The 22,539-nt window shown below is 39.2% G+C and overlaps 1 protein-coding gene across 1 annotated transcript in view; it reads right to left on the bottom strand.

Annotated features, from left to right (window-relative positions):
- b3glcta (beta 3-glucosyltransferase a) overlaps positions 1 to 22,539 on the bottom strand; it is a 101,231-nt gene that overhangs the window by 47,659 nt on the left and 31,033 nt on the right. Inside the window, exon 3 of the mRNA XM_080503758.1 lies at positions 17,071 to 17,110. Within this exon, the coding sequence (XP_080359884.1) occupies positions 17,071 to 17,110 (40 nt within the window). The remainder of the gene's footprint in view (positions 1 to 17,070; positions 17,111 to 22,539) is intronic.

Raw genomic sequence — 22,539 nt, 5'->3', positions numbered from 1 at the left:
ATCAGTGATATCTCAGCTCGAGTCTCTGTGGTGTCCGCTTTAACTTTAAAGTATTTCTGGTCCTGGCAGCAGGAATTATTGGTTACTCTGAAGGCGAAACAGAGCTTCAAATGTTATTGGACATTTTGCTGCACTTTGAGTTGTACGTGACAGCGTCATTAATTCTGAACGAAGCCACAGCGCATGATTGAATAGCTGGAGCTACTAATAATATCGACTGACAACTGGACTAAATTATAATCATTGACAACACAACTAAATGTGTGAAGAAGCAAGAAATTGCAAAAACTATGCAAACTTTCAGTTTGGGGGATTATTCTCTCTTCATATTAAAAAAAAAACTTGAATCCGTCTATCTACTATATTGAGGATGATTATGTGTACAAGCAGGCAGCCATTACACATGAATGTTCACACCTACAGGCAAATTAGAGTCACTAATTAAACCTAAAGCTCTGTTTTCATACTGTTCTCACTTATTTTTAGCTCAATAAGTCTAAATCTATTGGTCATTTCTAGAGCATATTCCCTCACTGTCACAGTACAGGGACATGTTGTAAACATTGCACAATGGCTTTCTCATCGTCAGCACGTAGTGCAAAGATTCACTGTACACACTCAGTACAACCTTGCAGAGGTTGGGAGGAAGTTTTTGTTTTTCTTTTGTTTATTTCACCGTCTAAAGTTTTCTCACTTCTGTCAAAATTACGTGGCCTAATTCTACTCTAAACTTCCACATTCAGACAGTATCCAAGATATAAAGGCCACGTTAAAAACATGAAACTAAAGACAAAAGAGACTGACCCGCCTGCATTAGATTGAAATTCATAGCGATCCTTGGCCAAATGTTTCAACTCAATTCAACTCGTACGTTCATTACTATTCATTGCTCCAGCTTCTCTGTTGTGACATTGTGCATCTGAAGCAAATGATCTATTTCTCTTTGTTTCTCCTCCATATGATGAAAAATGCACTGAAGTGAATCGATTAGTCTCAACAGCCGAAGGTCTTATAGGATTTGGATTATTATGATATTCTCACTGTGATGCTGAGCAGTGTAGTGGAAACTTATTCATGACTCTGTTATACACTAGGGGTCAGCGTTGAGTCGCCTCGCCTGGATTTCTACATTTAGTTACTTTAATTCTTCTTTATGGTTGCTCTTTGCAATGCTCCAGAGTAGGTCCAGTGGGTAAATACTGTATACATGCTTATCAAGAACACTACATCACAACCCTGCGAGTCAGGCATTGTTCTTAACTGTTCAATTCTTCAAGTGACTCAATACACCACCTAGTGGTGCCAACCTGTACGACAAGGCCCAACAGGCCTGGGAAATCAAAATAATTAGTTGTTTTTAATTGATGTGCGAAAAGACAAAAATTGCCCTTAAAAGGACAGTACATATGTTCTAGCTTGTTTGGCTCTTGATATGAATTAAAATAATAAGAATAAGAATAAGAATTTAATCATAGTGGCGGTATTTTTTTTCAAAAGAGGAGATTTAGCCTGAGCTTTTGGTACTCACATTATGAAATTAATTTTTAATTTCCATTCAGCTTTGGATATAACTGTAGTGCAAGCAAAATGAGAAGGCATTAATTAGATTTAAATATCACAGTTAAGATGAGAACCAACTCACACACATCCCTGAAACCCTCAGCAGTGTTTATTTTGCACTAATAAATAGTCAATTAAATTATGAAAGTGAAAGGTCAATGATTCTCAAAGTTTCCTCAAAGATTTGTAATATTTCCAAAGTATGTCGACTCTCTATGGATAGAAAATTTGCTTTTCTAAAAAAAAAAACTAAAAATTAACTATATCTTGCTGTAACTAGACAAAAAAAGCTTGCCAGAGATCAATCAACATGCTTGATGTAATCTCTTCCTATAGCCAATGGTAGAAAAAAGGGATCTTTGAAATGAAGCAATGATTTTCTTCCAGCAAATCATCAAATAACAAATAAAACTTGTTCTAATATGACTCAACAAATGAATAAATATAAAATATGAAATGTTTTGCCTCCAACCATGAACTGGATAAATTAAAAAAAGAAAATTTTCAATGCACTGAATATCTGTTTTCAACACTCCATCCTTCATAAAATATATCTTACAGTGTTTTCAATGTAATCTTGCAAACAATAAAAGAGTAGGCTTATGAAGATTAACCAACAATAGAAGATCTAGACTTAAATCAGCGAATGGAAGAGCAGCACTTGGATTTTTCTGGGCAAATAAGATGCAATTCAGTTCTGCATCTATTTGTTCGATATTAAAATTGGGACTGTTTTAGAGCACAAGAGGAAGAAAACCTTTGTGATATTATGAACAACAAAAAGCACAGTACCATTTTATGCACTGCATCACTCAATTTAAATACAGGTCACTTTAAAAGCAATGAAAATCACTGACATTACCGTATTTTCCAGACTACTGAGCACAACGGGGTATAAGCCACCAAAATTAATAAAAAAACAAAAAGTAAATATATAGACCACACTTGACTATAAGCCACAGGTGTCCATGTTGGAACAGGGTGGGAATTTCACTGAGGGAATATGGGAATTTTACATAGTTGCATCAATTCCCGCAAATCTGTCTTTCATTGTGCTGGAAATTTCTACACACAGTGCTATGTGCGTGCGTGTGTGTGTGTGTGTGTGTGTGTGTGTGTGTGTGTGTGTGTGTGCGTGTGTGTGTGTGTGTGTGTGTGTGTTGTCTGCCTGCTGTGGAGAAGCCTTCAGACAGAGAAAGAGAAATCACTGAGGGTTTTATATCTGTTGATAAAGTATTTTGTGAGTAATTTGCCGATTGTGATTCTGAGGAGGAAGATTTCTCAGTCTCAGAGTCCAGCAGGGCGGCTTTACGTGATGCACCTGAACGCATCACTTACGGCCTTCAGCTGCTGAGTTCCCTACCATGGAAAGCAGCACAAAAGACCATGTACTATGTGGAAGTAGAATCTGGCAGCATGAAGCCTCTTAATCTGTACAAAGTCATAAATGAGCCACGTTATTATATAAGCCCCAGGGTTGAAAGCTTGTGAAAAAAGTAGCAGATTATGGTCCGGAAATTATGGTTTTGAAAAAAAAACCCTCTGCCTAACCAGATGCCAGAGAGGACATGAAAAGCACAGACATAAGGACATTTTTTCATATAGTGCACCTTCAAAGAAAAATGATGACTGAACCTTAGATACTCTACTGTTGTCATCTTAATGTAAAATTACTGTAAAATGATCAGATGATGATCCTTAGGCTGTGACATGAAAGTTCAAACAAAACAAACTGCACCTCACTGTAGACCATTTTCTCTCTTTCCCAATATATATCAAGTTCACAGTCGCCTTTGCTTTGTGCAGATTATTTGAGCAGGATATAGCTGCATGTTTGCTCATGTGGCTGCAGTGTGGCGTCAAGCCCGCGGCGACCAGTGCTTTAAGTCGCCGGTACGCACTGGTACACAGTACCGCCATTTAAAATGTTTACCCTTCAGCGTACCGGGACTTGTTTCCACTGTATGGCGTGTACCGGAACCTTTCATAATGTCTGGACTATCAGCCGCTACTATATCACAGTTAAACAGTTATAACACAGAGTTGAAGCCCTCAGTGTTTGTGTGTTTTTGCAGTAATTCACTCGCCCTCCCTCCCTCTCTCTCTTTCCCTCCAATCCAGTCCGTCGCCCCACGGAAGCAGTGTTTAAAACTATTTTTTTGCTTTAAATAAAAGAAGAAAACCCCACAATCCTACAGTGAAATTCATATTTGTCTATAAGGACACATGTACTTATAGACAAATGTTTGTACTGAATATGTACAAATACATTTATTCTTTTTAAATATGGTGGGTGCACCTTACGTTCATTTTTTAAAAATAGTTTAGACTGTGGTCTGTGGTCCATATGGATGTGATCATCGACAACATCAACATTTTTCACAATTACACACTTAAATACTGTACAGGCAGTTCCTAGAAACTCAAACCAATTTGTTTTCAGCAAACTGCACCATGATCCTGTCCTGTCCATTCCTACATGACCCCAGGTTCCTCCAGGTCAGTTTTCTCGTGGATTCTCTGCAGCTTTTTATCACAATCACACTAAAATCTTTCTAAAAGAAATATTGCTGTCAAGGAAGATTTTTAAAAACTCCCTAAAAAATCTAATTGTTTTCAGTAAACTGTACCATATCCTTGTCCTACATGACCCCAGGTTCCTCTGGGTCAATGTGTTACACTCTTAAATTACACCCAATACATGTAATGGTGTACAGGCTGATAAAAAAAAATAAAAAAATAGAAAATCCCCACAGGGACAATAAAAGTACATATGAACTTATTCAGGATGGTGTGTAGTGACATCCACTCATCTCTCGCTCTTTCTCCCTCTTTTTCGTTCCATTAATTTTTTTTGCAGGGGTGGAATTATTAAAAATCGACCAATATTTAAATAAATATGCAATTACTTACAACATTTACTTGTTTTTTCTTCAAATCTCACTATAATAAGGCCGCCACTGGATCCACACGCTGCTCAAGGTGCCTATATTTTACACTAACCACCTTCCGTACAACATGTCTGCACACACCACTGAATATTATGATTTTCTCACATATTAGTATGAGATACTGACGTCACGTCGCCAAGGGGAGTACCACCACTTGTTTTTTTCCCACTTAAAGCACTGGCGGCGACCCTACGAGGTGTGTTTAACGCTGGCTGAGTTGTTGTGTTTTCGCAGTCGTCACAGAGGCGGCGTTCCGGGTGCTAGCAGTAGCAGCGTTATTAATAGCAGAACCTCCAGAGGTTAAAGCAAGCAATCAATTCATTTAATAATTCAAGATGTGAAGAAGCGCCCCGGTGCCAAAGCCGGCACAAAGCGCTTCTTTCTGACGCTTAAGTGAAATTATCTAAGGATCCCCCTTGGCTGGAAATAATATGCCATGAATGACGGAGATTGAGGCCAACGAGGAGACGGAGTCGAGGCCGAGGTATCTCCGGATGGTTTTATTTTCCCAGGAACTAGAAAGCACGAGTCTGCCGTTCGTTTATCTCCCTCCGTTCAGTATTCCACCGAGGCCACTCCAGAGAAGAAGTGAAAAAAAGAAAAAGAAGACTGTATCAGCCTTGAAATATATTGGACGAAACGAGAAACAGGAGGATTCTGCTGCCTCCTTTCTCCCCGTCTCTTTCTGATCTGATGCTTTCCTAAATGCATGGACCACTCTTTAAAGGCCATCACCATCTGCTCCATGGCCAGCTCCGCGTGAAGGCTTTGAGCGCGGCGCGTTCTCGCGGCAGCGACACGAGACTGATAATTACAAAGGAAACTGGAAACCAGTCCAATAGAGTGAAGTGTGTTTGTAGGTACGCGTGAACATCTGCACTGGAACGTGAACGGTGCGCTCTGGTCGTCGCCTGCCAGGCCGTGCGGCGGTTGTCACCTCGCTGACACAAATCAATGGTGACGCTTCCTCAGAGCAGCGTTGCAGATGTTGCCAAGTGGCGGCGGAGCTGAGAGCGCAGTGACCTGCAGGCACTCCTGCAGCTCTGTCATCTCCATCAGTGTCACCGAGCAGGTGTGTGTAGTCACTGGAAGTGTCACCGTACCGTCTCAGCCCCGAGGATCTCCCCTGCCCGCGGGTAAACAGAGGCACGGCCGTGACGAGGTAAACAGTAAACAGCGATTGTGCGCGGACGCGCGCGCGCGTGCGTATGCAGCAGTGTAATTTTATATCAGTTTCCTTTGTACTGCTGCAAGTTACTGCAACCTGCAACACAGACGTGACCAGGTTTCTCACACTGAAGGCCCTTCAAATCAGAGAAAAATCTGCTCTTCTGTTATGACCTGACACGCTACAACCCCAATATGTGATCAAATGCCTCTGGAGTGGTACGACGAAGCCAGGGGTCTGCAACCTTCAGGACATAAAGAGACACTTTTGCAACTTTCCACGAGATAAATGTCCTCGTTATTGTAGTGGAGGATTCTAAATAAATAAAGAAAATGAAGCCCTTTTCGTTGTTTTTACTGTATAGACGCCTGTTATTTTTCATTCGAGGTTACTTTGTGCTGTCAAAAATAACTTTTAACTCGTTAACATTTTTTTGTTTCACAGAATTAATGCAGTTTTGGTTTACTTCCGGGCTTCTTCTTTTTTTTAACTCACTTACCTGAGCAGCCGCAGCGTCTCATTTCTTAGATGTCTTTAGTCCAGTCTGCCGGTGAAGAAACTGAATGGAATGGAAATGGATTTTTCTCCCCTCGATAAAAATAATTTCGCAGACGAGAGAATGGGTATATCAGGTAACTGCACCCTGCTCACTGGGAGGGGTGTCGAGGTCGGCAAATAAATACTTTCAGATCTGAGCGGGTTCCAGGATCCTGCAGTAACATTTACACATAATAAACTGCGTGCGCTTAAATCACATCACAACTTCCTTCCTCCTGGAGAGTGTGCGACTTTCAGTTTAATCAAGGTTTGGGAAGACTGAATGAGTTTCTCAACTGAACTCAATTGAACCGAAGTTTTCAGGTTTTAACAGGATTCTTCCTAAATTGCATCTAATCTTTTGCCGTACGTCATGGGAGAGGTACGACTTGGCCGCCTTAGTATCTACAATGTCTTATGGATCTGACTGACTGTTGTAGCTGCTACACTGTGCAATGTAGATTTGCAGTCAAACTTTACCAGATATCAAAAACCACAGCAAACATTTCTTTATGTGATGTTATTCGCTAAAGATGACGTGTTTTTCTACTGCACTGTGGGGCAAAGACGTTTTCACCATTATCTAAAGACACTCAGACGAGGCAGAACCAGAGAGGAAATTAGGGGACGATTAGAAATTTTTATGACTGTCTTATCTTTGTCTAAACAGAGGTTCTATTTACAACTGTCCTGTGTCTGCACACAGACTAGATTGTTTATTCTGAAATACTTAAAAAAGGGGCCGCACTGAAAAAATCTATGAACAACTCCAGCTCAGCTCTAAGATGGAGGCTGTGTTTGTGAGCTGTTCCCTTGCCGGCAAGGCAACTTTTCCCTCATTAAATGATGTTTAATCTTTTCTGTTGCTCTCAGTCTGATTTTTCTGAACTTTGTCTCCTCTTGAATTTTTGCGAGGAAGATTGTTTCTGTATTGGTTGTATTCCTGTGACCCTGGCAGTGCTCCACATCTTTTTTTTTTCATGCAAAGAGCTACAGGTTACAAATATAGTTAGAATAAATGCTCGTGTGTGAAAAGGCTGAGGCAGCTATCAACATAATCGAAGATTTAAAAAAGGTATACAGCAATGTCAGAAAATAAAACTCAAATCAAAGCAGAAATTCCTGTTAATAAATATGTATGGTTGTCAGAATTTCATAAATGAAAAATGCACTACATACATTACTGTCCAAATATAACTTGAGGTGAGATTCTTCAGAAAGTCAACAATTTTCAATTTTTTTCAAATCTTGACGTTTGTCTTGGCCTCTATTTGAACAACATTCCCTGCAGGCGAGTCACAAAGTCCCTGCGGGCGTCGCGTTCACTGCCACTGATGGAGGGCCTTGACTTGTACACCTGAACATGACTGAACAGTTTGTTTTTATACCTTGCTGTTCTGAGATCACCTCCGAAGATAACCTTGTGCTGGCTACAAATAAGATGAACTCTCAACTCAAGTATAAAATTAAGAAGAGGAGCAGGAAAAAGACTGAAAGCACATCACATGCGCACTTCAAATTACAAGAGCGTGACAAAGTCTAGCGGGACGAGATCCAGCAGATGAGGCCATTAGGCTGTTATGGGAACAACGAAACTGTCACCACAAATCCCGAGCTCTTCATTGCCGACACACAGTTGGAGACGACAGAGGATGTCAATAGTTAATTTCCATAGTCGGCGGGCCAAACTCCCCATCCAGCAGCTGATTGTGCTGGTGTAAAACCCGCCACACTCCAGTGACTCACATCATTGGACTCCCCGAGACAAGATGGCCCAGAGTCATCCTTCTTATGAAAAATTCCCCTCCATCTCTCCCTTCCTCCAGTCCAAAATGCTGCAATCTGGAGACGGAGTGCACTCAAAGCAATTTGTGTTGCAGTTTTCTGACCAAACTATCCGTGACCGTCACGCCGGCCCTGGACTACCATTTAATGGCCAATCCATGGGCATGCGCTGATATTCAATCCGCAAGCCACCAGTCAATACGGGGGCCAGAGGGAGCTTGATTTAGATGCAAAAATTATTTATCTTTTCCACAATCTTATGAGACAAAGACCTGTATGTCATGCTATAAGTGAAACGATTCTCCATCAGGCTTTTTCTTCTTCTATTAATACACACTTTTAATTGCTTTGCACCAGATCAATAACGAGCACGGTGTATTTAACTTTTAGCTTACAGCCGAAAAGGTCACGATCATAAATATCTCTCAATAAAACACAAAGGAAAATAGCAAAGAGAGGGAAGAAATGAGGAAGCCTGCAGAGAGCCGAGCAGATGGACTACAATTGGGGGGGAAAAAAGAAAAATGAAATAGAGAGGAGAGTCTGTGTGAGAAACGCACGAGGGAAAAGTGACTTTTCTATGAAATTTAGTTAATTAGAATTCACTCCACAGACACACACACACACACACACACACACACACACACACACACACACACACACACACACACACACACACACACACACACACACACACACACACACACACACACACACACACACACACACACACACACACACACACACACCTAAAACAAGCACACATCAGATTCAACATGTAAAGGTTAGAGGAAGTGGGTCTCCAACCTGTGATAATCACCCTCATTAAGGGCTCTCTGGAGTTCACGGCTCCATGGACAGCTCAGCTGAAGACTAATGAGAGCTGGACTCAACTCTTATACCTCACTTTGAATCAATAATTCAGGAAGCTCATGCAATTAATGCTCAACACAGTCCACGTTTCTTTGCTTTGCAAGGCTTGTTCACTATCCACAATAGTTCTGGATAAGACAACACTAAATCAGACAAAATCGCTCTTCAGATCTCAGAGCAAATTTGAAGGAAGGTGCAGGATTTTGTAACTCACATAGAAATAGATGCTGTGGCACGTCTCGGGATGGTCGTGTGAAATTATTTTAATTTGAACGGGAAAGATTGTGTACAGAATTACATGGCAAAAAAGGCAGCAAAGGCACTCCGAGGAAAAGAAAGGACAAAATAAGAAAGTAACTATAAGTGAACACTGTCTGCAGACTCTCCCCCTTCAATACAACTGCAGTAGCTTCACCTTCATATAGTTCATTATTGTCAGATTTAATGTGATTTAAGTTCTGGTTCACCTCAGAGCTGTGGTACTTTAACTGGCCAACATCCTCCGTTGTCTTGTAACTATACATTCAAAATAAATGCGGCTTTTGGTAAATGTACCTGCTGTTGCTTGTTATTTTTCTCTCTGCAGGAAAGATAAGAAAACAAATTGGACGGGCATTTATTCTTCCACCACATCTGGTTTGCTGCTCACCCTCTACGGCGGAGCACAGGGATTTATTTGTAGATATGTTTTTTTTTTTTTTTTAATTTAGGAATAACTGTAAGAAGCAGAGAGAGAGAGAGAGAGAGAGAGAGAGAGAGAGAGAGAGAGAGAGCGGACCCAAACAAACTGCAGTAAAGTCTATAACAAAATACACTCTATACTACCACAACAATGTAATGTGTAATATGTGTGTAAATGTTTGTTTTCGTCCCAGTTCACATAACTTCTTTGGAGTAAACCAGTGGATGCACAGTGGTGCAGTGGTTGGCACTGCTGCCTGAAGTAAGATGATCTCCAGTTTGATTCAAGGAGTTCTAGAATTTGTTGGGGGGGGATTTGCATGTTGTCCTTGTGCTGATACGGGCTCTCTCCGGACACTCTGGTTTCCTCCCACCATTCAAAGATATTTAACTTCAATTATATTTATGTTTATTGGTGTCTTTAAATTGAACTTAATGAGGAACATTTCGAATATGAACAGAAGAAACAGGGTCAAAAATACCCAAATAAGTATTTGTGTCTCTCGTGAAGTATTTAAAATGTGTTCTGGATAGATGATTTGTTATCTTATGATTTCAACTCTCCTGGTGAAGAATATCTCGGTGAGGTCGTTGGCTTTTCCTCAAATTGATCATGACTTGTGTTGTATTAATTACAGGTTCCATTGTCCGCTTCGTTCTCTCTACTGACTGCACATGAGCTATACTGCACAACACTGCCCCCACAGGTCATCTGTAGTATTACTCTGTGTGCTCCACCTGCATAGGATCCCTGGAAAAGTACCAAATTCCACAGATAATGAACGCAGAAGATGAACAGAAGGCTCCATCCCTTCTCACATCTCCTCTCCTTCATGTTAGAGCAGTGGGGGATAAGATGTGTCTTCATCTCACTGTGATTAAATCTACTATGCCAGCAGACTGAACAAAACCCAAAATTAAACATACATTATGATCCAAGTGAAGCAGAGCTGCCAACTCTCACATAGTGAGAGCAAATCTCACAATAAGTACTAAGATCTCACACTAAGTGGTTGATAAATCAAAGACTAACGATTGTAACATTAAAGGATTAACAGATGTTACATAAACAATAAGAGCATTATCGGAGGCATGCGAGTTAGAAGTTAGGTTGGACTTTTTTTTACTTTCTTCACACTTTGTCTTCATTACACCGACGTCACAATGACCTAAAAATGTGTATTTCATAGATATACACCAAATGTGGGTTTCAAAGTTTATTCATTCCCTTTTCCTCATGATTTCTTGTAAAAACTTACAGGACATTTCCTATTTCCGATTGGACAAGTAAAAAGGACACATATGTAAAAACAATAATATTGACCATTTAGTTATTTTTACAAAAAGGGAAATTAGGTCTGAACCGTGGATTAGGTGAAATTTTAATGAACTAAAACTAACTAATTGTAATGCATGAATCCTTTTCCACATTGACCATCTAATTTCTAGGGTGCAGCTTCTATTAATAGTGCAAATCAGAATTAAGTGATTGTGACGATTCCATTTTATTCATGCCCTGCAAATCAAAACTTTCTCATTAGTGGTAAAATGCACAATTTAGAAGGTATACAGACCATAAAATCTGAAGTGAAGTGAAGTATATAATACATTACTGCAGTCCGAGTGAACAGCCAACTGGACTTTAGTCAAAATGGCCTCTTTTAGGTATCACTTAATGAATAAGAACAATATAACTGAGGGTGTGCTTAATTAAAAAGATGTGCTTGGCAGACGAGACGGTGAAAAGTCTGAATCAGGTTAAACATCAGAGTGATTCTGCTCCAAATCTTTTACTTCCATGTTCTCCACATGTGCCCCAGACCAGCGACAGGGTGACAGCAGATGTGACCTGAAACTCTCCTCTAATGAAGCGGCTTTCATTGAAAACATTTTGCATTGCTATTCATTATCGGGACTTCTCCTCTGTGACGCTTTGCACATAACACATTCGGGGATTTTTTTTTTCATCAGTTTCTACTTTGGAGCACGAGTCTGGAAATTATGTGAACTGACTGAATCTATTAGTCCAGACAACCAAAGGCCTGAAAAGATACAGATTATTACAAAGTTTGCTGTTTTTGTTGTTGCATTTGGTTTTTCTGATGTCCTGTGCTTTGAACTGACCAAGTTGATGAATGAAATGCTCTGAAATACAAGTATAGAACTTATACATATTTTGTAAAATCCAAATTCAATGGCCTTGGCCTATTAAAGAACAATATTTCTTTTTTAAATTTAATTAAAATGTGTGTTTTTTCAGTAAACATAACACAAATACAAATAATAATGGAACAAACAGAAGGGGGAGGATCATCTCTGAAGCAACATGTCACACAAACTTAAATATGCTCATGTCACCATATTCATTCTCTGCTTTATGGTAGAGTTTGAGGTTGTGACCCCCCCCATGGGGGCATGTTGTTACAACACAAAGTCAGCAATTTTACATCTTAGTTTCAATGTGATTTTCTCCATATATAGATTGTGGACATCATTCCAGTCATTTATACTATACTATACTATACTATACTATACTATACTATACTATACTATACTATACTATACTATACTATATGCTACTTTTCAGCCATCTTCTGGTCAGAGCCTTCTTGCTTGTGATTAACAGTAGGGTCATTAAGTATGTATCCCTCTTTGCACATTTAAGTTCTTTCATATCACATGATGAAGTTAAAGCATATATTAAACTTAAAAACTGCCTCCAGGAAGCTGTGGGCATTTCTCCAACATGGAGCCACAGAGGGACAATCCCAAAAGACGTGAAAGTGGTTGGCAACAGTGTTTCCACGGTACCTCCAGCAAGCAGTCTGACCAAAGTAGTGAGCTTTCTGTGCTGGAGTACAGAAGGATTGAGTCAAGTTCTTCCAACTCTATTCCCTCCAGGAGGGTGAGCTTGTTGTCAACCGTTGCTCTGCAGATTCTGTCACATCCTTCCCCCGTTATCGTGACGTTGCCCTTTGCTTCCCATCTTGCTTTAATGTACAGAGTATGGTCTGCTTCGAAATTCGGAAGGGCATGACATAATATTGAAAACATTTTTTTGGTAGATTCCATCGTTGTAGGCGTTTTGGGAAATATCCAAAATTGTATCTCAAATAGTCATGCCATCCTAAAATGTTTTTGTTTTTTTTCCTCATATAGACTGATTTCTAAATATCTGAAATGGTCCCGAGTTTGTAGATTATAATTGTCCCTAAAGTCCTTGAAGCTCAATATTGTACCTTTTTAATTTTTCTTACTATTTTTTTTTCTTTTTTTTAGGAGCATTGAGTATGTTGTATGACCATTTCAAATATAATGCAACAAAAATTGTTTTACATAAATATGTGGAGAAGTCAGTATTTGCGATTCCATTTGTTGATTGTTGTGTGTGAAGACGTGCTCAGTTCAACAGGGACTCGGAGCCCTGGGCTGTGAAGGAAAACATGTGCATGTAAGCATGTTTTAGCTCATATTGTAGCTGAGCAGCTTCCTGTTGCAGCTGGTTTCTTTACCCGAGGCGTGTAGGGAGGTGACGTTCTCTAAGGTTTCGGCTGTTCATGTGGCTGAGATGTTGCCAGATTTATTTGCAAGATACAGCACAATATTTCGAAAAGGAAATACGTTTTATAAGATGTATGGCTCAAAGTGCCTCCTTTTACGAAGAAATACTGATTGTGAGATATAACAACATCCTGAAGGTCATCTATTCTTCTTCTTCTTCAAAAAAAAAAAAAATTATAAAACAAGCTTGTACTACCTTTGAGACGTATTGCATTGTTAAAACAATCGGCAGCCTTATTCTCATTAATTCAACCTTTAATTTCTTGCCCACAAACAAACTCACTCCGCAGGCGAGCGCCGCTTCTCTGGTGTAACAAATGGAATTACTACGGCGGTGCCAGAGAGGGGAGCTTCATTTTTCAGATCGCTGTCTGTTTGTATTTCCTCTCTGAGCTGAGGTGCCAAATGAGAGCATTATGAAGTTGCTTTTGTGTGCTTTTGCGTCTGCGGTGACCCAGTTGAATGAGCAGGCAGAGGTCCAAAAAAAAAAAAAAAAAAAAAAGGCTCCAGACTTCTCAGTAGGCTCCCGAAAATCGCTCTCAGATGGTGATTGTATGAGCCCTCGAAAGCATGAAAGGCAAGCATGGGATCTTTTTATTTGCTATACTTATGAAATTCCTGGTAGCTGTCAAATCGATGAAGAGATGGGACTATATTTATGAAGTCAGAGAAACTCTGAAGATTAAATTTTCAATGCTTCATACACAAACCCCTCTCTTTTTTGCCAGTTTCATTTTGGAGTATTTTTCATTTAATCCTCACACTGGGCAACATGTTTTCAATCTAGAGCCATTCATGACTTCACCAAGAGATAATATTCCAATTTTTGCAACATATTAGATCTGAAATGGGGAAAATACTCAGTAATGGTTAATGGTTATTCTCTTTGAATATGAACCAAAAAAATTGTTTTTAAATCATTTTCACTGATGTCGTGTTATTAGATAATAGTCCAGTTAAGCATTTACCACACACTAGAAAGAACAGTTATATCCAATGGCAGTGGCGATGTGATTGTTTTCAATGAGGAGTAAGACTGAAAAAAACAACAAACAAAAACCCAAATTCAAATAAAGTGGAGTTTGAACCTGACAGTCAAATAAAATCAAAACTGGTTTAAAATGACAAAATGACCAAGAAATGGGGAAAAAATGAACTTTCATGTTCAATTGGCTGCATTACAATTCAAAACAATAGTCTACCTTTCAGTAACTTCAGCTTTTTTCTCCCAGACTCAACTATGTTCTCATGCAAAAAAAGGAATTAAAAAATTGGTCCCTACTCAGATGTAATTTGAAAATGTGACGACTTCATCCTTTCAGATGCAGACAACTCAGGAAGACATAGTGCAAATGTACAATTTATTCCCAATTATGGTTTACGGAGTGAAATTATATTGTAAATGACTTTTTGTTGTGTTTATTCAGTTATTTTCATTTTTACAGAACATCTCTCTAACTCAGACTCACAGTTTAAGCCCAGACTCCCCCCCCCCCCCCCCCCGACATCCAAAGTCATGACATAAAAGCTCAAATGAATGCCATCTACAGTCTTTCTATCTCGTTGGATGACCCGGCTTGAGTAAATAGGAGTTTGGTGAAATGGTCACAGAGCCTTTGATCAATGGAAATAACTCCTTTGGCTAAAGAGAGCAGTTCTACAAATGTTTTCACATTTGACATTAATCATAAGTAATGAGCTCATAGAAAATCGACACCAACTATAATTCTGATTTATTACCCATTAATCTCAATATCAACCCACAGTAACTTGGCTCCATCATTACAGTTTTAAAATTGCATACCAAACAGAGGTTTCTGCAGGTCTGATGAAAGCATGTGTGTGATTGTTCCAGAGTTCAGATGCACTCATCAGACATGAGGTCAAATTTGATGATTTGAGTCTTTCTGTCAAGCTGGGTGTGATTTGATTTCACCTCATACCTCATTGTGTTTCTGGGGATCAAAATGGATTTTCTTGTTCTCTGGGAACCTTGAATGAGAGCATCATCTAAAACCCAGCGAAGGCTACATCTGACAGTAAATGGAGAATTGCGTAAATGTTACTGCAGGTCCTGGTGGGTGAAACAATTCCATCTCTTACCTGAGAAAAGTCCGGGAGCAGCACGCAACTATTGACCATGAAACCTTGTATCTCATACTAAGTCGAGTTGCTGGGCAGATGTGCGGACTAAGGGCTACCAAGTAAAGAGAGCCCTGCACTATCCAACCCAAAAGGCCCCTTAATCAACTTAGTGTTAGCAACCAGCATAAAATCCACCAGACTGCTGCAGCTTGTCAGTCATGACCAATGCCAGAGTATACCCTACCCAATATGGCGCCCTCGGCGGGATTCTCTTCCATTGGTGATTTGCATTCACTTGCTGAAGGAATGGAATAGCATTGTTTTCACCATTGTCTAATCTATATGATAACATGCCACTCAATTTACATTACAAATATGCACACAGAAATGACAATTCCCAGGGATAAAAAAAGGAAATGTGTATGTCATGTATTATTTTCTAATATGCATCTTAGATCACATACAACTTTATTGCCATTACAGTGCAAAGTTGATTTGCAGATGCAATAAAGCAGTAAACTGCATTTTAATAAGTATGGGGAAAAGTTATGGTTATTTTTAATAAGAATATTAATGTGCAATTTAACACTAATGTAAAGTTAACAACATTTAATATGGTTTAGACAATAGGAACCATAACACAACAACTAGATATTTTAATGTGATATACAAAGGGGTGAAAAGGGAATAGCATTGAGATTGATTATCCAAAGCAGGAAAACATTAGCTCACCAGATGTAAAAATTAAAAACAACAACAAATAATAAAAGGCCAATGGAGATGCTTAGTGAGCAGGATTAATCTTTAAAACTGACCCATAACACTTATTTCGCATTACAATTTGTAGTAGAATTAAATGGCCATAGCTTCATTTTAAGAAACATCATGTAAATAATATTGGAGCAATCCAACCCAAAATAAGTGGTTTTTCATTTTTTAGAAGTAATCTTTTGTAATTCGTAAAATGTCATAGAACTTGATTGATCAAGAACAGATTTTAAGATTGAAAAAAGTCTCCATATTCCATTTTCTTAAGTACTTACTTCACTCTTGAATATTTTTGTTTCTGCAAATTATTGAGGTCTGTTTTGGAATAGTATTTGCCTTAAGCCTACTTTTAAAGCTTCCTCTTAATATTGGCCTGATATTATTAAAATGTAATGTATTATTTCTCTTCTTTTAAATTGTGAAGCTGTGATTTATGTGAAAAGTCTGATTGTTGAAGTAGTTAAACCCAAACCTATTTCTGCTTCACTTTGAACTGAATTTGGCTGAAGATTCATCTTTAAAAAAACATAAAACCAAAACAAAACATACATATATATCATAACCTATAAATAGCAGCTCTAAAGTTACTTATTGAAATGTTAAGATTGTAATAATCAACTTGGAAATTCTTATACCTGCCTCAGTTTTCTCTTCAAACTAATCTGTAATTTCTCAAAAACCAGAATATCTGTGACTTCAGCATTTATGTTTTCACAAAGTCACTCTTACTGAAGCACAACTGATCAGTTTTGTTGTCATTGGTTCAGTTATTTTCACTGTTATTTGAAAATAGGAACACCAGTTACTGATTAAAAAGGCAGTTAATATCTTGATAGTTTATCTCACTTCCAGGTTGATTTTGGCCTGTGGGCCACATGTTCAACACCGCTGGCATAAAGCCTGAACCTCTGGACCGTGTTATCGCTATACAGTCATTTACTACAAATTCTCTATTGGACAGAAATGTCTAATCTTTTGATTCTCTGAACTGGATGAGGCACATCTCTGGCAGCCCACATGCACAAAATATCTTTTTTCCTTTTCATTGTTATTCTCTTCTCCTTTTTTTTATCGGTAATAATAAAGAAAAATAAAACTTACCCAGCTGATTGTTGTGGATGACATGCAGATCATCTTGGCCCTGAAAAAAACAGAGAGAGAGAGAGAGAGAGAGAGATTTCAATAATTAAAATAGCAGCCTTCAAATAATGACCTACATACATCCACTTTTTTTTTGTTTTATCCAAACAGTGGAGAAACAAATGTCTCGTGTGGAGATGCTCATTTCCCACTAAATACTCCATTTCCTCTTCCTAATCACTAATTAAGACTTAGTGATACTAAATATGGAAGCCCCTATGGGTTATTTGGAGAAATAACGGGCGATACCCCACGTCATTAGTCCTCCCTAATTGTGTGGGTTTTGTGCCTGCAGCATTTAAAGCTCTCGGCGTTCGGCTCAATTAAAGCATTCAGCACAGTTCCACCTTCCAGAGCTGTCAGCGCTGGCTGCAGACCACGGAGAGATGAGCGAATCAATCCCAAGCTGGGGGGAAACTTTGAAGAGCTGCCTTTTACCTCCGTCTTTCAGAGGAGCTCTCTCAGTCTTGGGAGAAGACGGGAACGTGCCAGTTCTGCCTGTTTCTCGGCGCTCCGGAGCGAGAGTATTAATAGATAATGACAAACCGGGACCTGTTTTGATTTATGACTTCCTCTACGCTAACAATCATCTCGCTGGCAAGCTGTTGCCGCCTTCAGAGAGCCTAACTAACTCATAAATTCACTCTCATGGTGGGCGTGGCACAGCGGTAACGGGGAATCACAGGAGTTTGCTGGCAGTTGCGTGAACCCAGCCTATATATAACCTGCTATCTCAGCACATTTACAAGCCGATTCATAATAGTGAGCAAGCCATTCATTTACTCAATTTCCTGCTCACCGACAGCTTAGTGTAACTGAAGTGACTGCTCATCTTTTTCTTTCTTTCCTGGGGCACATGCTTCCCCGCACCTTCTGTCCTTCCTATAGTTTATCAAATCCTAAATTAAGGATTTTGACAAGTATCAAATGAGATGTAGAATTAAGAGCTCAGCGACCGTGTTCGCCGAGATGATTTGTGCACACGTGACGCTCTCTGTCTCCTATTTTTTTTCAGGTGATCAGAGTTAGAGGCAAATATATGCACAGGCAGACAAGATCATATCAGGTGATTTGATTCAGTGCGTACATCAGCTTAATTGGACTCAGTAGCATTAGTCATGCCCACAAGGTTTCTGTCTCATCTTATCACACATTTCTCATTTGAAATTGTTTCCTTAGCTTAAGAGAGAAGGCACCTAGAGGTAGGAAGAAAAAGAAAAAAAAAAAAAGCTGGCGTAAGTCAGGAGAATCTCGCTATCAGATAATTACTCTCACAAAAACTCTCCGGCTTGAAAATGCATCTTACATAACAAGTTATTATAGAGGAAACTGCCCAGAAAGTGAGGAGAAAAAAATTACCTAAAAGCAAATGAGCGAGTGTAAAAGTTTGTGTGTACAGTGCGACGGCCTCGGGCCTGATGTGTTGGATGTGAATGTGTTGTGTGTTTCTCGCCGGTGTTGCAGGTCCCTGGTTTGCTGAAGAGGAGGAATCGCTGCAGAAACTGGGTTTGAGAAGCAGTCAATTAAAACAGAGAAACAGTCAGTGGTGTTTTCAAGCTAAATCACAAGACAAGCCTTTTTGACATAAACCGTCAAGATATCTGCAAAAATTGCCTCCAAGCCAAAGTGAAAACTGTATTTTTAATTATTAAGGATAATTTATGTTAGACTATTCACTCCAATGAAAAAGCAAAACCTGGAGAAAACCGTCAGAATGGAGCACAATGGTTAAAAGCTGAAGCTTTTTCATGGACTTCCTGAAGCCTTCAAGGTCATTGCCGGGCGTCTTTTCAAGCTGAGATCACAGTGTCTCAGGGTAAATGACATCCAGTTAACCAGGTGTGGTTAACAGGTTGGTAGTGTAGAGACGGTTAACATCCAAATGCTTGAGTTGAAAATGATTATGAATTGCTGCAAGGAAAGATATTAAATGCCACTTTATTTTTTCTGAGACAATCCGTATACTCCCAAGTTTGAGGCCCTGTCGACGCCACAAAACCTTTTCATATAATTGCATCATTTTTGGTTGATGGTTAAAGGTTAAATAAAATTGAATAAAATACATTTGGGTCAGAGGTTTGTAGCTCATGTGTTTGACTCCCAAATGTTGAATCATTGCACTGTGGCAGCACCGCGCATGGGAACTTCTATTGCAATCAATAAGTCTGTCAATACATTGATTCTATACGGAACGGGTTATGTGTTTATAATGCCGGCATGCGCCCCTCTCAAGTGGTCCCATGCAAGCCTGAGCAGGGCCTAATGCTTTGTGGCAGGTTATAATGAGACTTTAATGAGAAATCTCGAAATTTAATCAAAGTGTGGACACTCCTATACTGTTTTACATTAATTTCTCATGTTTTCTCCTTTTCCCCCAGTGTTTTTTATAATGCACCGCTTTATGGTTGTGTCAAGTCAAGGACAAAAATGTAAAAAAAAAATCCTATTTCATTTCAATTACGCGACTACTTTGGCACAACAAGACTCCTGATGCAGCCGCCTCTGGCAACAAGCACGAGATCATCTGGCGAGAAAAAGCTCAACATGGCACAAACTTTTCACCCCACAACTCACAGCGTTTTTCTGTTGAACCATATGCACAAGCACATTCTTCACAAACTACATTTCATGGTTACCAATCACTGTCAGTCGGTAAAATAATGGATCCCATCTTTTTTTCTGTAAAATCTGCAGTCACAGTATCAGAAAACTCTAAAAGTCTTCAACCTGGATCCTTATTTTATCCTCTCACCTGTAAATGCCCCCGCCAGCGCTGTGTGCTCATTAGAGCAATGCTATTTCCTCTCTGAACACCTACTTAAGCAGCCTGGATTAAGTGCTTATTTCCATCCCTCAGAATGACTTTTATTGTATCTGGAAGTTTTACAGGGAAAAGGTACTTTTAACCTCGCATGCACCGTCGATGAGAAATACCTGAGAAATAATTGGGGACTGTTGTGGCTCAGCTGGTAGATCTGAGTCATCTTCCAATCTTAAAGTGAGTGACTGAATCAGGGTTACAAAAGTCCAAGAAATTTCTAATTTAGAAACTTTTCATGGGGGAAAAAATGCGATTTTATGGGAAACAATGAGAATTCATGGAAATAAATAGGGATAAACTAGGAATTTGCTAAATTGAAGTTATCCTGACTAAAACAACCAGATTTCATACAAGTACAGTTGAATATCTATGCCATTCCCCCTCCACATGTACATAGCACACAACTTACTGAGGCCACGCCCCCCCACATGCTCTGTGCGTCCCTCGATCACATGAACACATGATTTCTACACCTTGGACTAAACCACACATTTGAGCTTGTGGACTACACAATGTAATGTACGTTTTGATGATATTATGTCATAACTATATTTCACAAATTTGATGTATTGCAATGTAATGTTTAAACTTACAAATGATACATAAAATTATTTGGTGATGCAGATGTGGACAATTCTGCATAGATGCAAAGACAAAACATTATCGATTTACAACAAATATTTCCAAAATTCCTTAACTTACCATTGAAATTTACTGGAAACTGCATGCTAGATCACGAGATCAGGAATATCTTGCTACGGTGGAATTCTCTGTGACGAGTGAGGTCCTGCCTTCTCTGGATGAAATGCAGGAGGTCAACTAAAAACTAATAGTGTGATTGACAACTTGCGCAAACCTGTGAGTGGCAGGAGTGTTTAAATGAGGGTTTTATATGTATGGAAGTGGAAAAATATGAGGCAGAGAATTGAGTACCTACAAAACATACTGAAGCAATGTAGCCCCCCCCCCAAAAAAAAATCTGAATTTGGTTAAAAAAATGTAAATAGGGTCGTCACAAAGTGAGGTCTGTCTTAAAAAATGAACACATTAATAAGTGAAGGAAAACAAAAGGAAGAACTCCATCATAATAAAACCTCTGCCATTAGAACTGGTGGGGGCCTGCTGAGGAAATGCCTCCCAGCACAGAAACAGTTGGAGCTGATCTGCACATTTCTTTCAAACATGTTGAATACAGATGAGTCATGAACAATGGAATTGATTTTAGGTTTCTCGATCACATCGGGGGCCCACAGTGGTTTGAGTCTGGGCTCGGGGGCATTTCTGCCTGGTGTTTGCATGTTCATTAGAGGATACGTTCTCCTCCCACATTAATTGACGTATACCTCAACTTCCCCTGCAGTCAAACTGTATGAGCTCCAGCACCCCCCCCCCCCCCCCCCCCCCCCTTCAGTTGTAGAAGATGGATGGATGGATGGATCACTTGTGTGAAGTAAATTGATCTATTAACATAAACTCCTCCAAGTATATTGTCGGGTTCAGCCTGATATTGTGTGATAATTATGGAAATTATCTGAATGAGTGGTGCTTGTTATTCAGGCCCGTCTGTCACCTGTCAGACTGAAGCCTCAGTCGGAAGATTATCAGTGGGAACTTAGTGACCGGAAAAGTGGTAACATTCTCATTTCTACACCTTTCTTTTTAAACAGGCAGTGGTGTGTTAATGTGTTAATGATAGTCACGGAAAACACAAATAAATAGTTGTGGTAAACATTGAGGTTGTTATTGGTTTATAGCGAGTCTGTGACAATTCAGCGATTATCTCATTGGGAGATATTTGGTATTTATGTCGAGACAAGACTACATTATTTGCAACTATATTTGTAATTCAAAGTGCTTCACAGTAACTAACCTGTACTAGTAGTAATAAGAAAGGTGTAAATTTAAATTTAGCTACTTCTACACTCTGCAAAAGCTTTGGGTTAATGGAATCGGTTGCAGAAATGCAAAGGTGAAAAAAATGATCTTGATTGAACATATTCCAACATGAGGGTCCCGGGTTTGAATCCCAATGGCAGCAGGAAGGACATCTGCTGCTTGGACTAGATACTGTCAGTTGCAATAGCCATCAATGGCAACCTCAGAGCTAACATCATCATCATCATCATCATCATCATCATCATCATCATCATCCTTATCAAATATCCAGCAGATACAATAGAAAGGGTTCATTCCTGTTCTTATAGCAAATGCATTATGGACACGCGTATTCTCCTGTATAAATAAAAACGAACTGCAAAACCATATCTGAAATATACAAAAATCACAATAATGCCTTTAAATCTTGAGACAGCAACAGTATTTCTTAAAGGTTTTCAACTTTAGCACTTTTCAAATTAACGCAACTGAAACTAAGTCTAAAAGTTTTACCTGCTCCTGATGAATGAGATCATGAAGGACAAACAGATGTAATGTAGAATGTCCCGAAAAAAAATCCAATGGCAAAATTGTGGAAGGTCAAATCTAAAGTGTGTTCTTTTCACACCAGTCAACTGATTTACATGTATAATTAAAGCTGAAAGTTTACACTCTTTGTTGTTACAGTTCCAAATATTTTCCAATCCCACTGAAAATTACATAAATTTCCAAAT

Source organism: Blennius ocellaris (assembly GCF_963422515.1).
Source record: "Blennius ocellaris genome assembly, chromosome: 2".
Classification (NCBI taxonomy): Eukaryota; Metazoa; Chordata; class Actinopteri; order Blenniiformes; family Blenniidae; genus Blennius; species Blennius ocellaris.
This window is presented reverse-complemented; position numbering and strand designations above follow the sequence as displayed.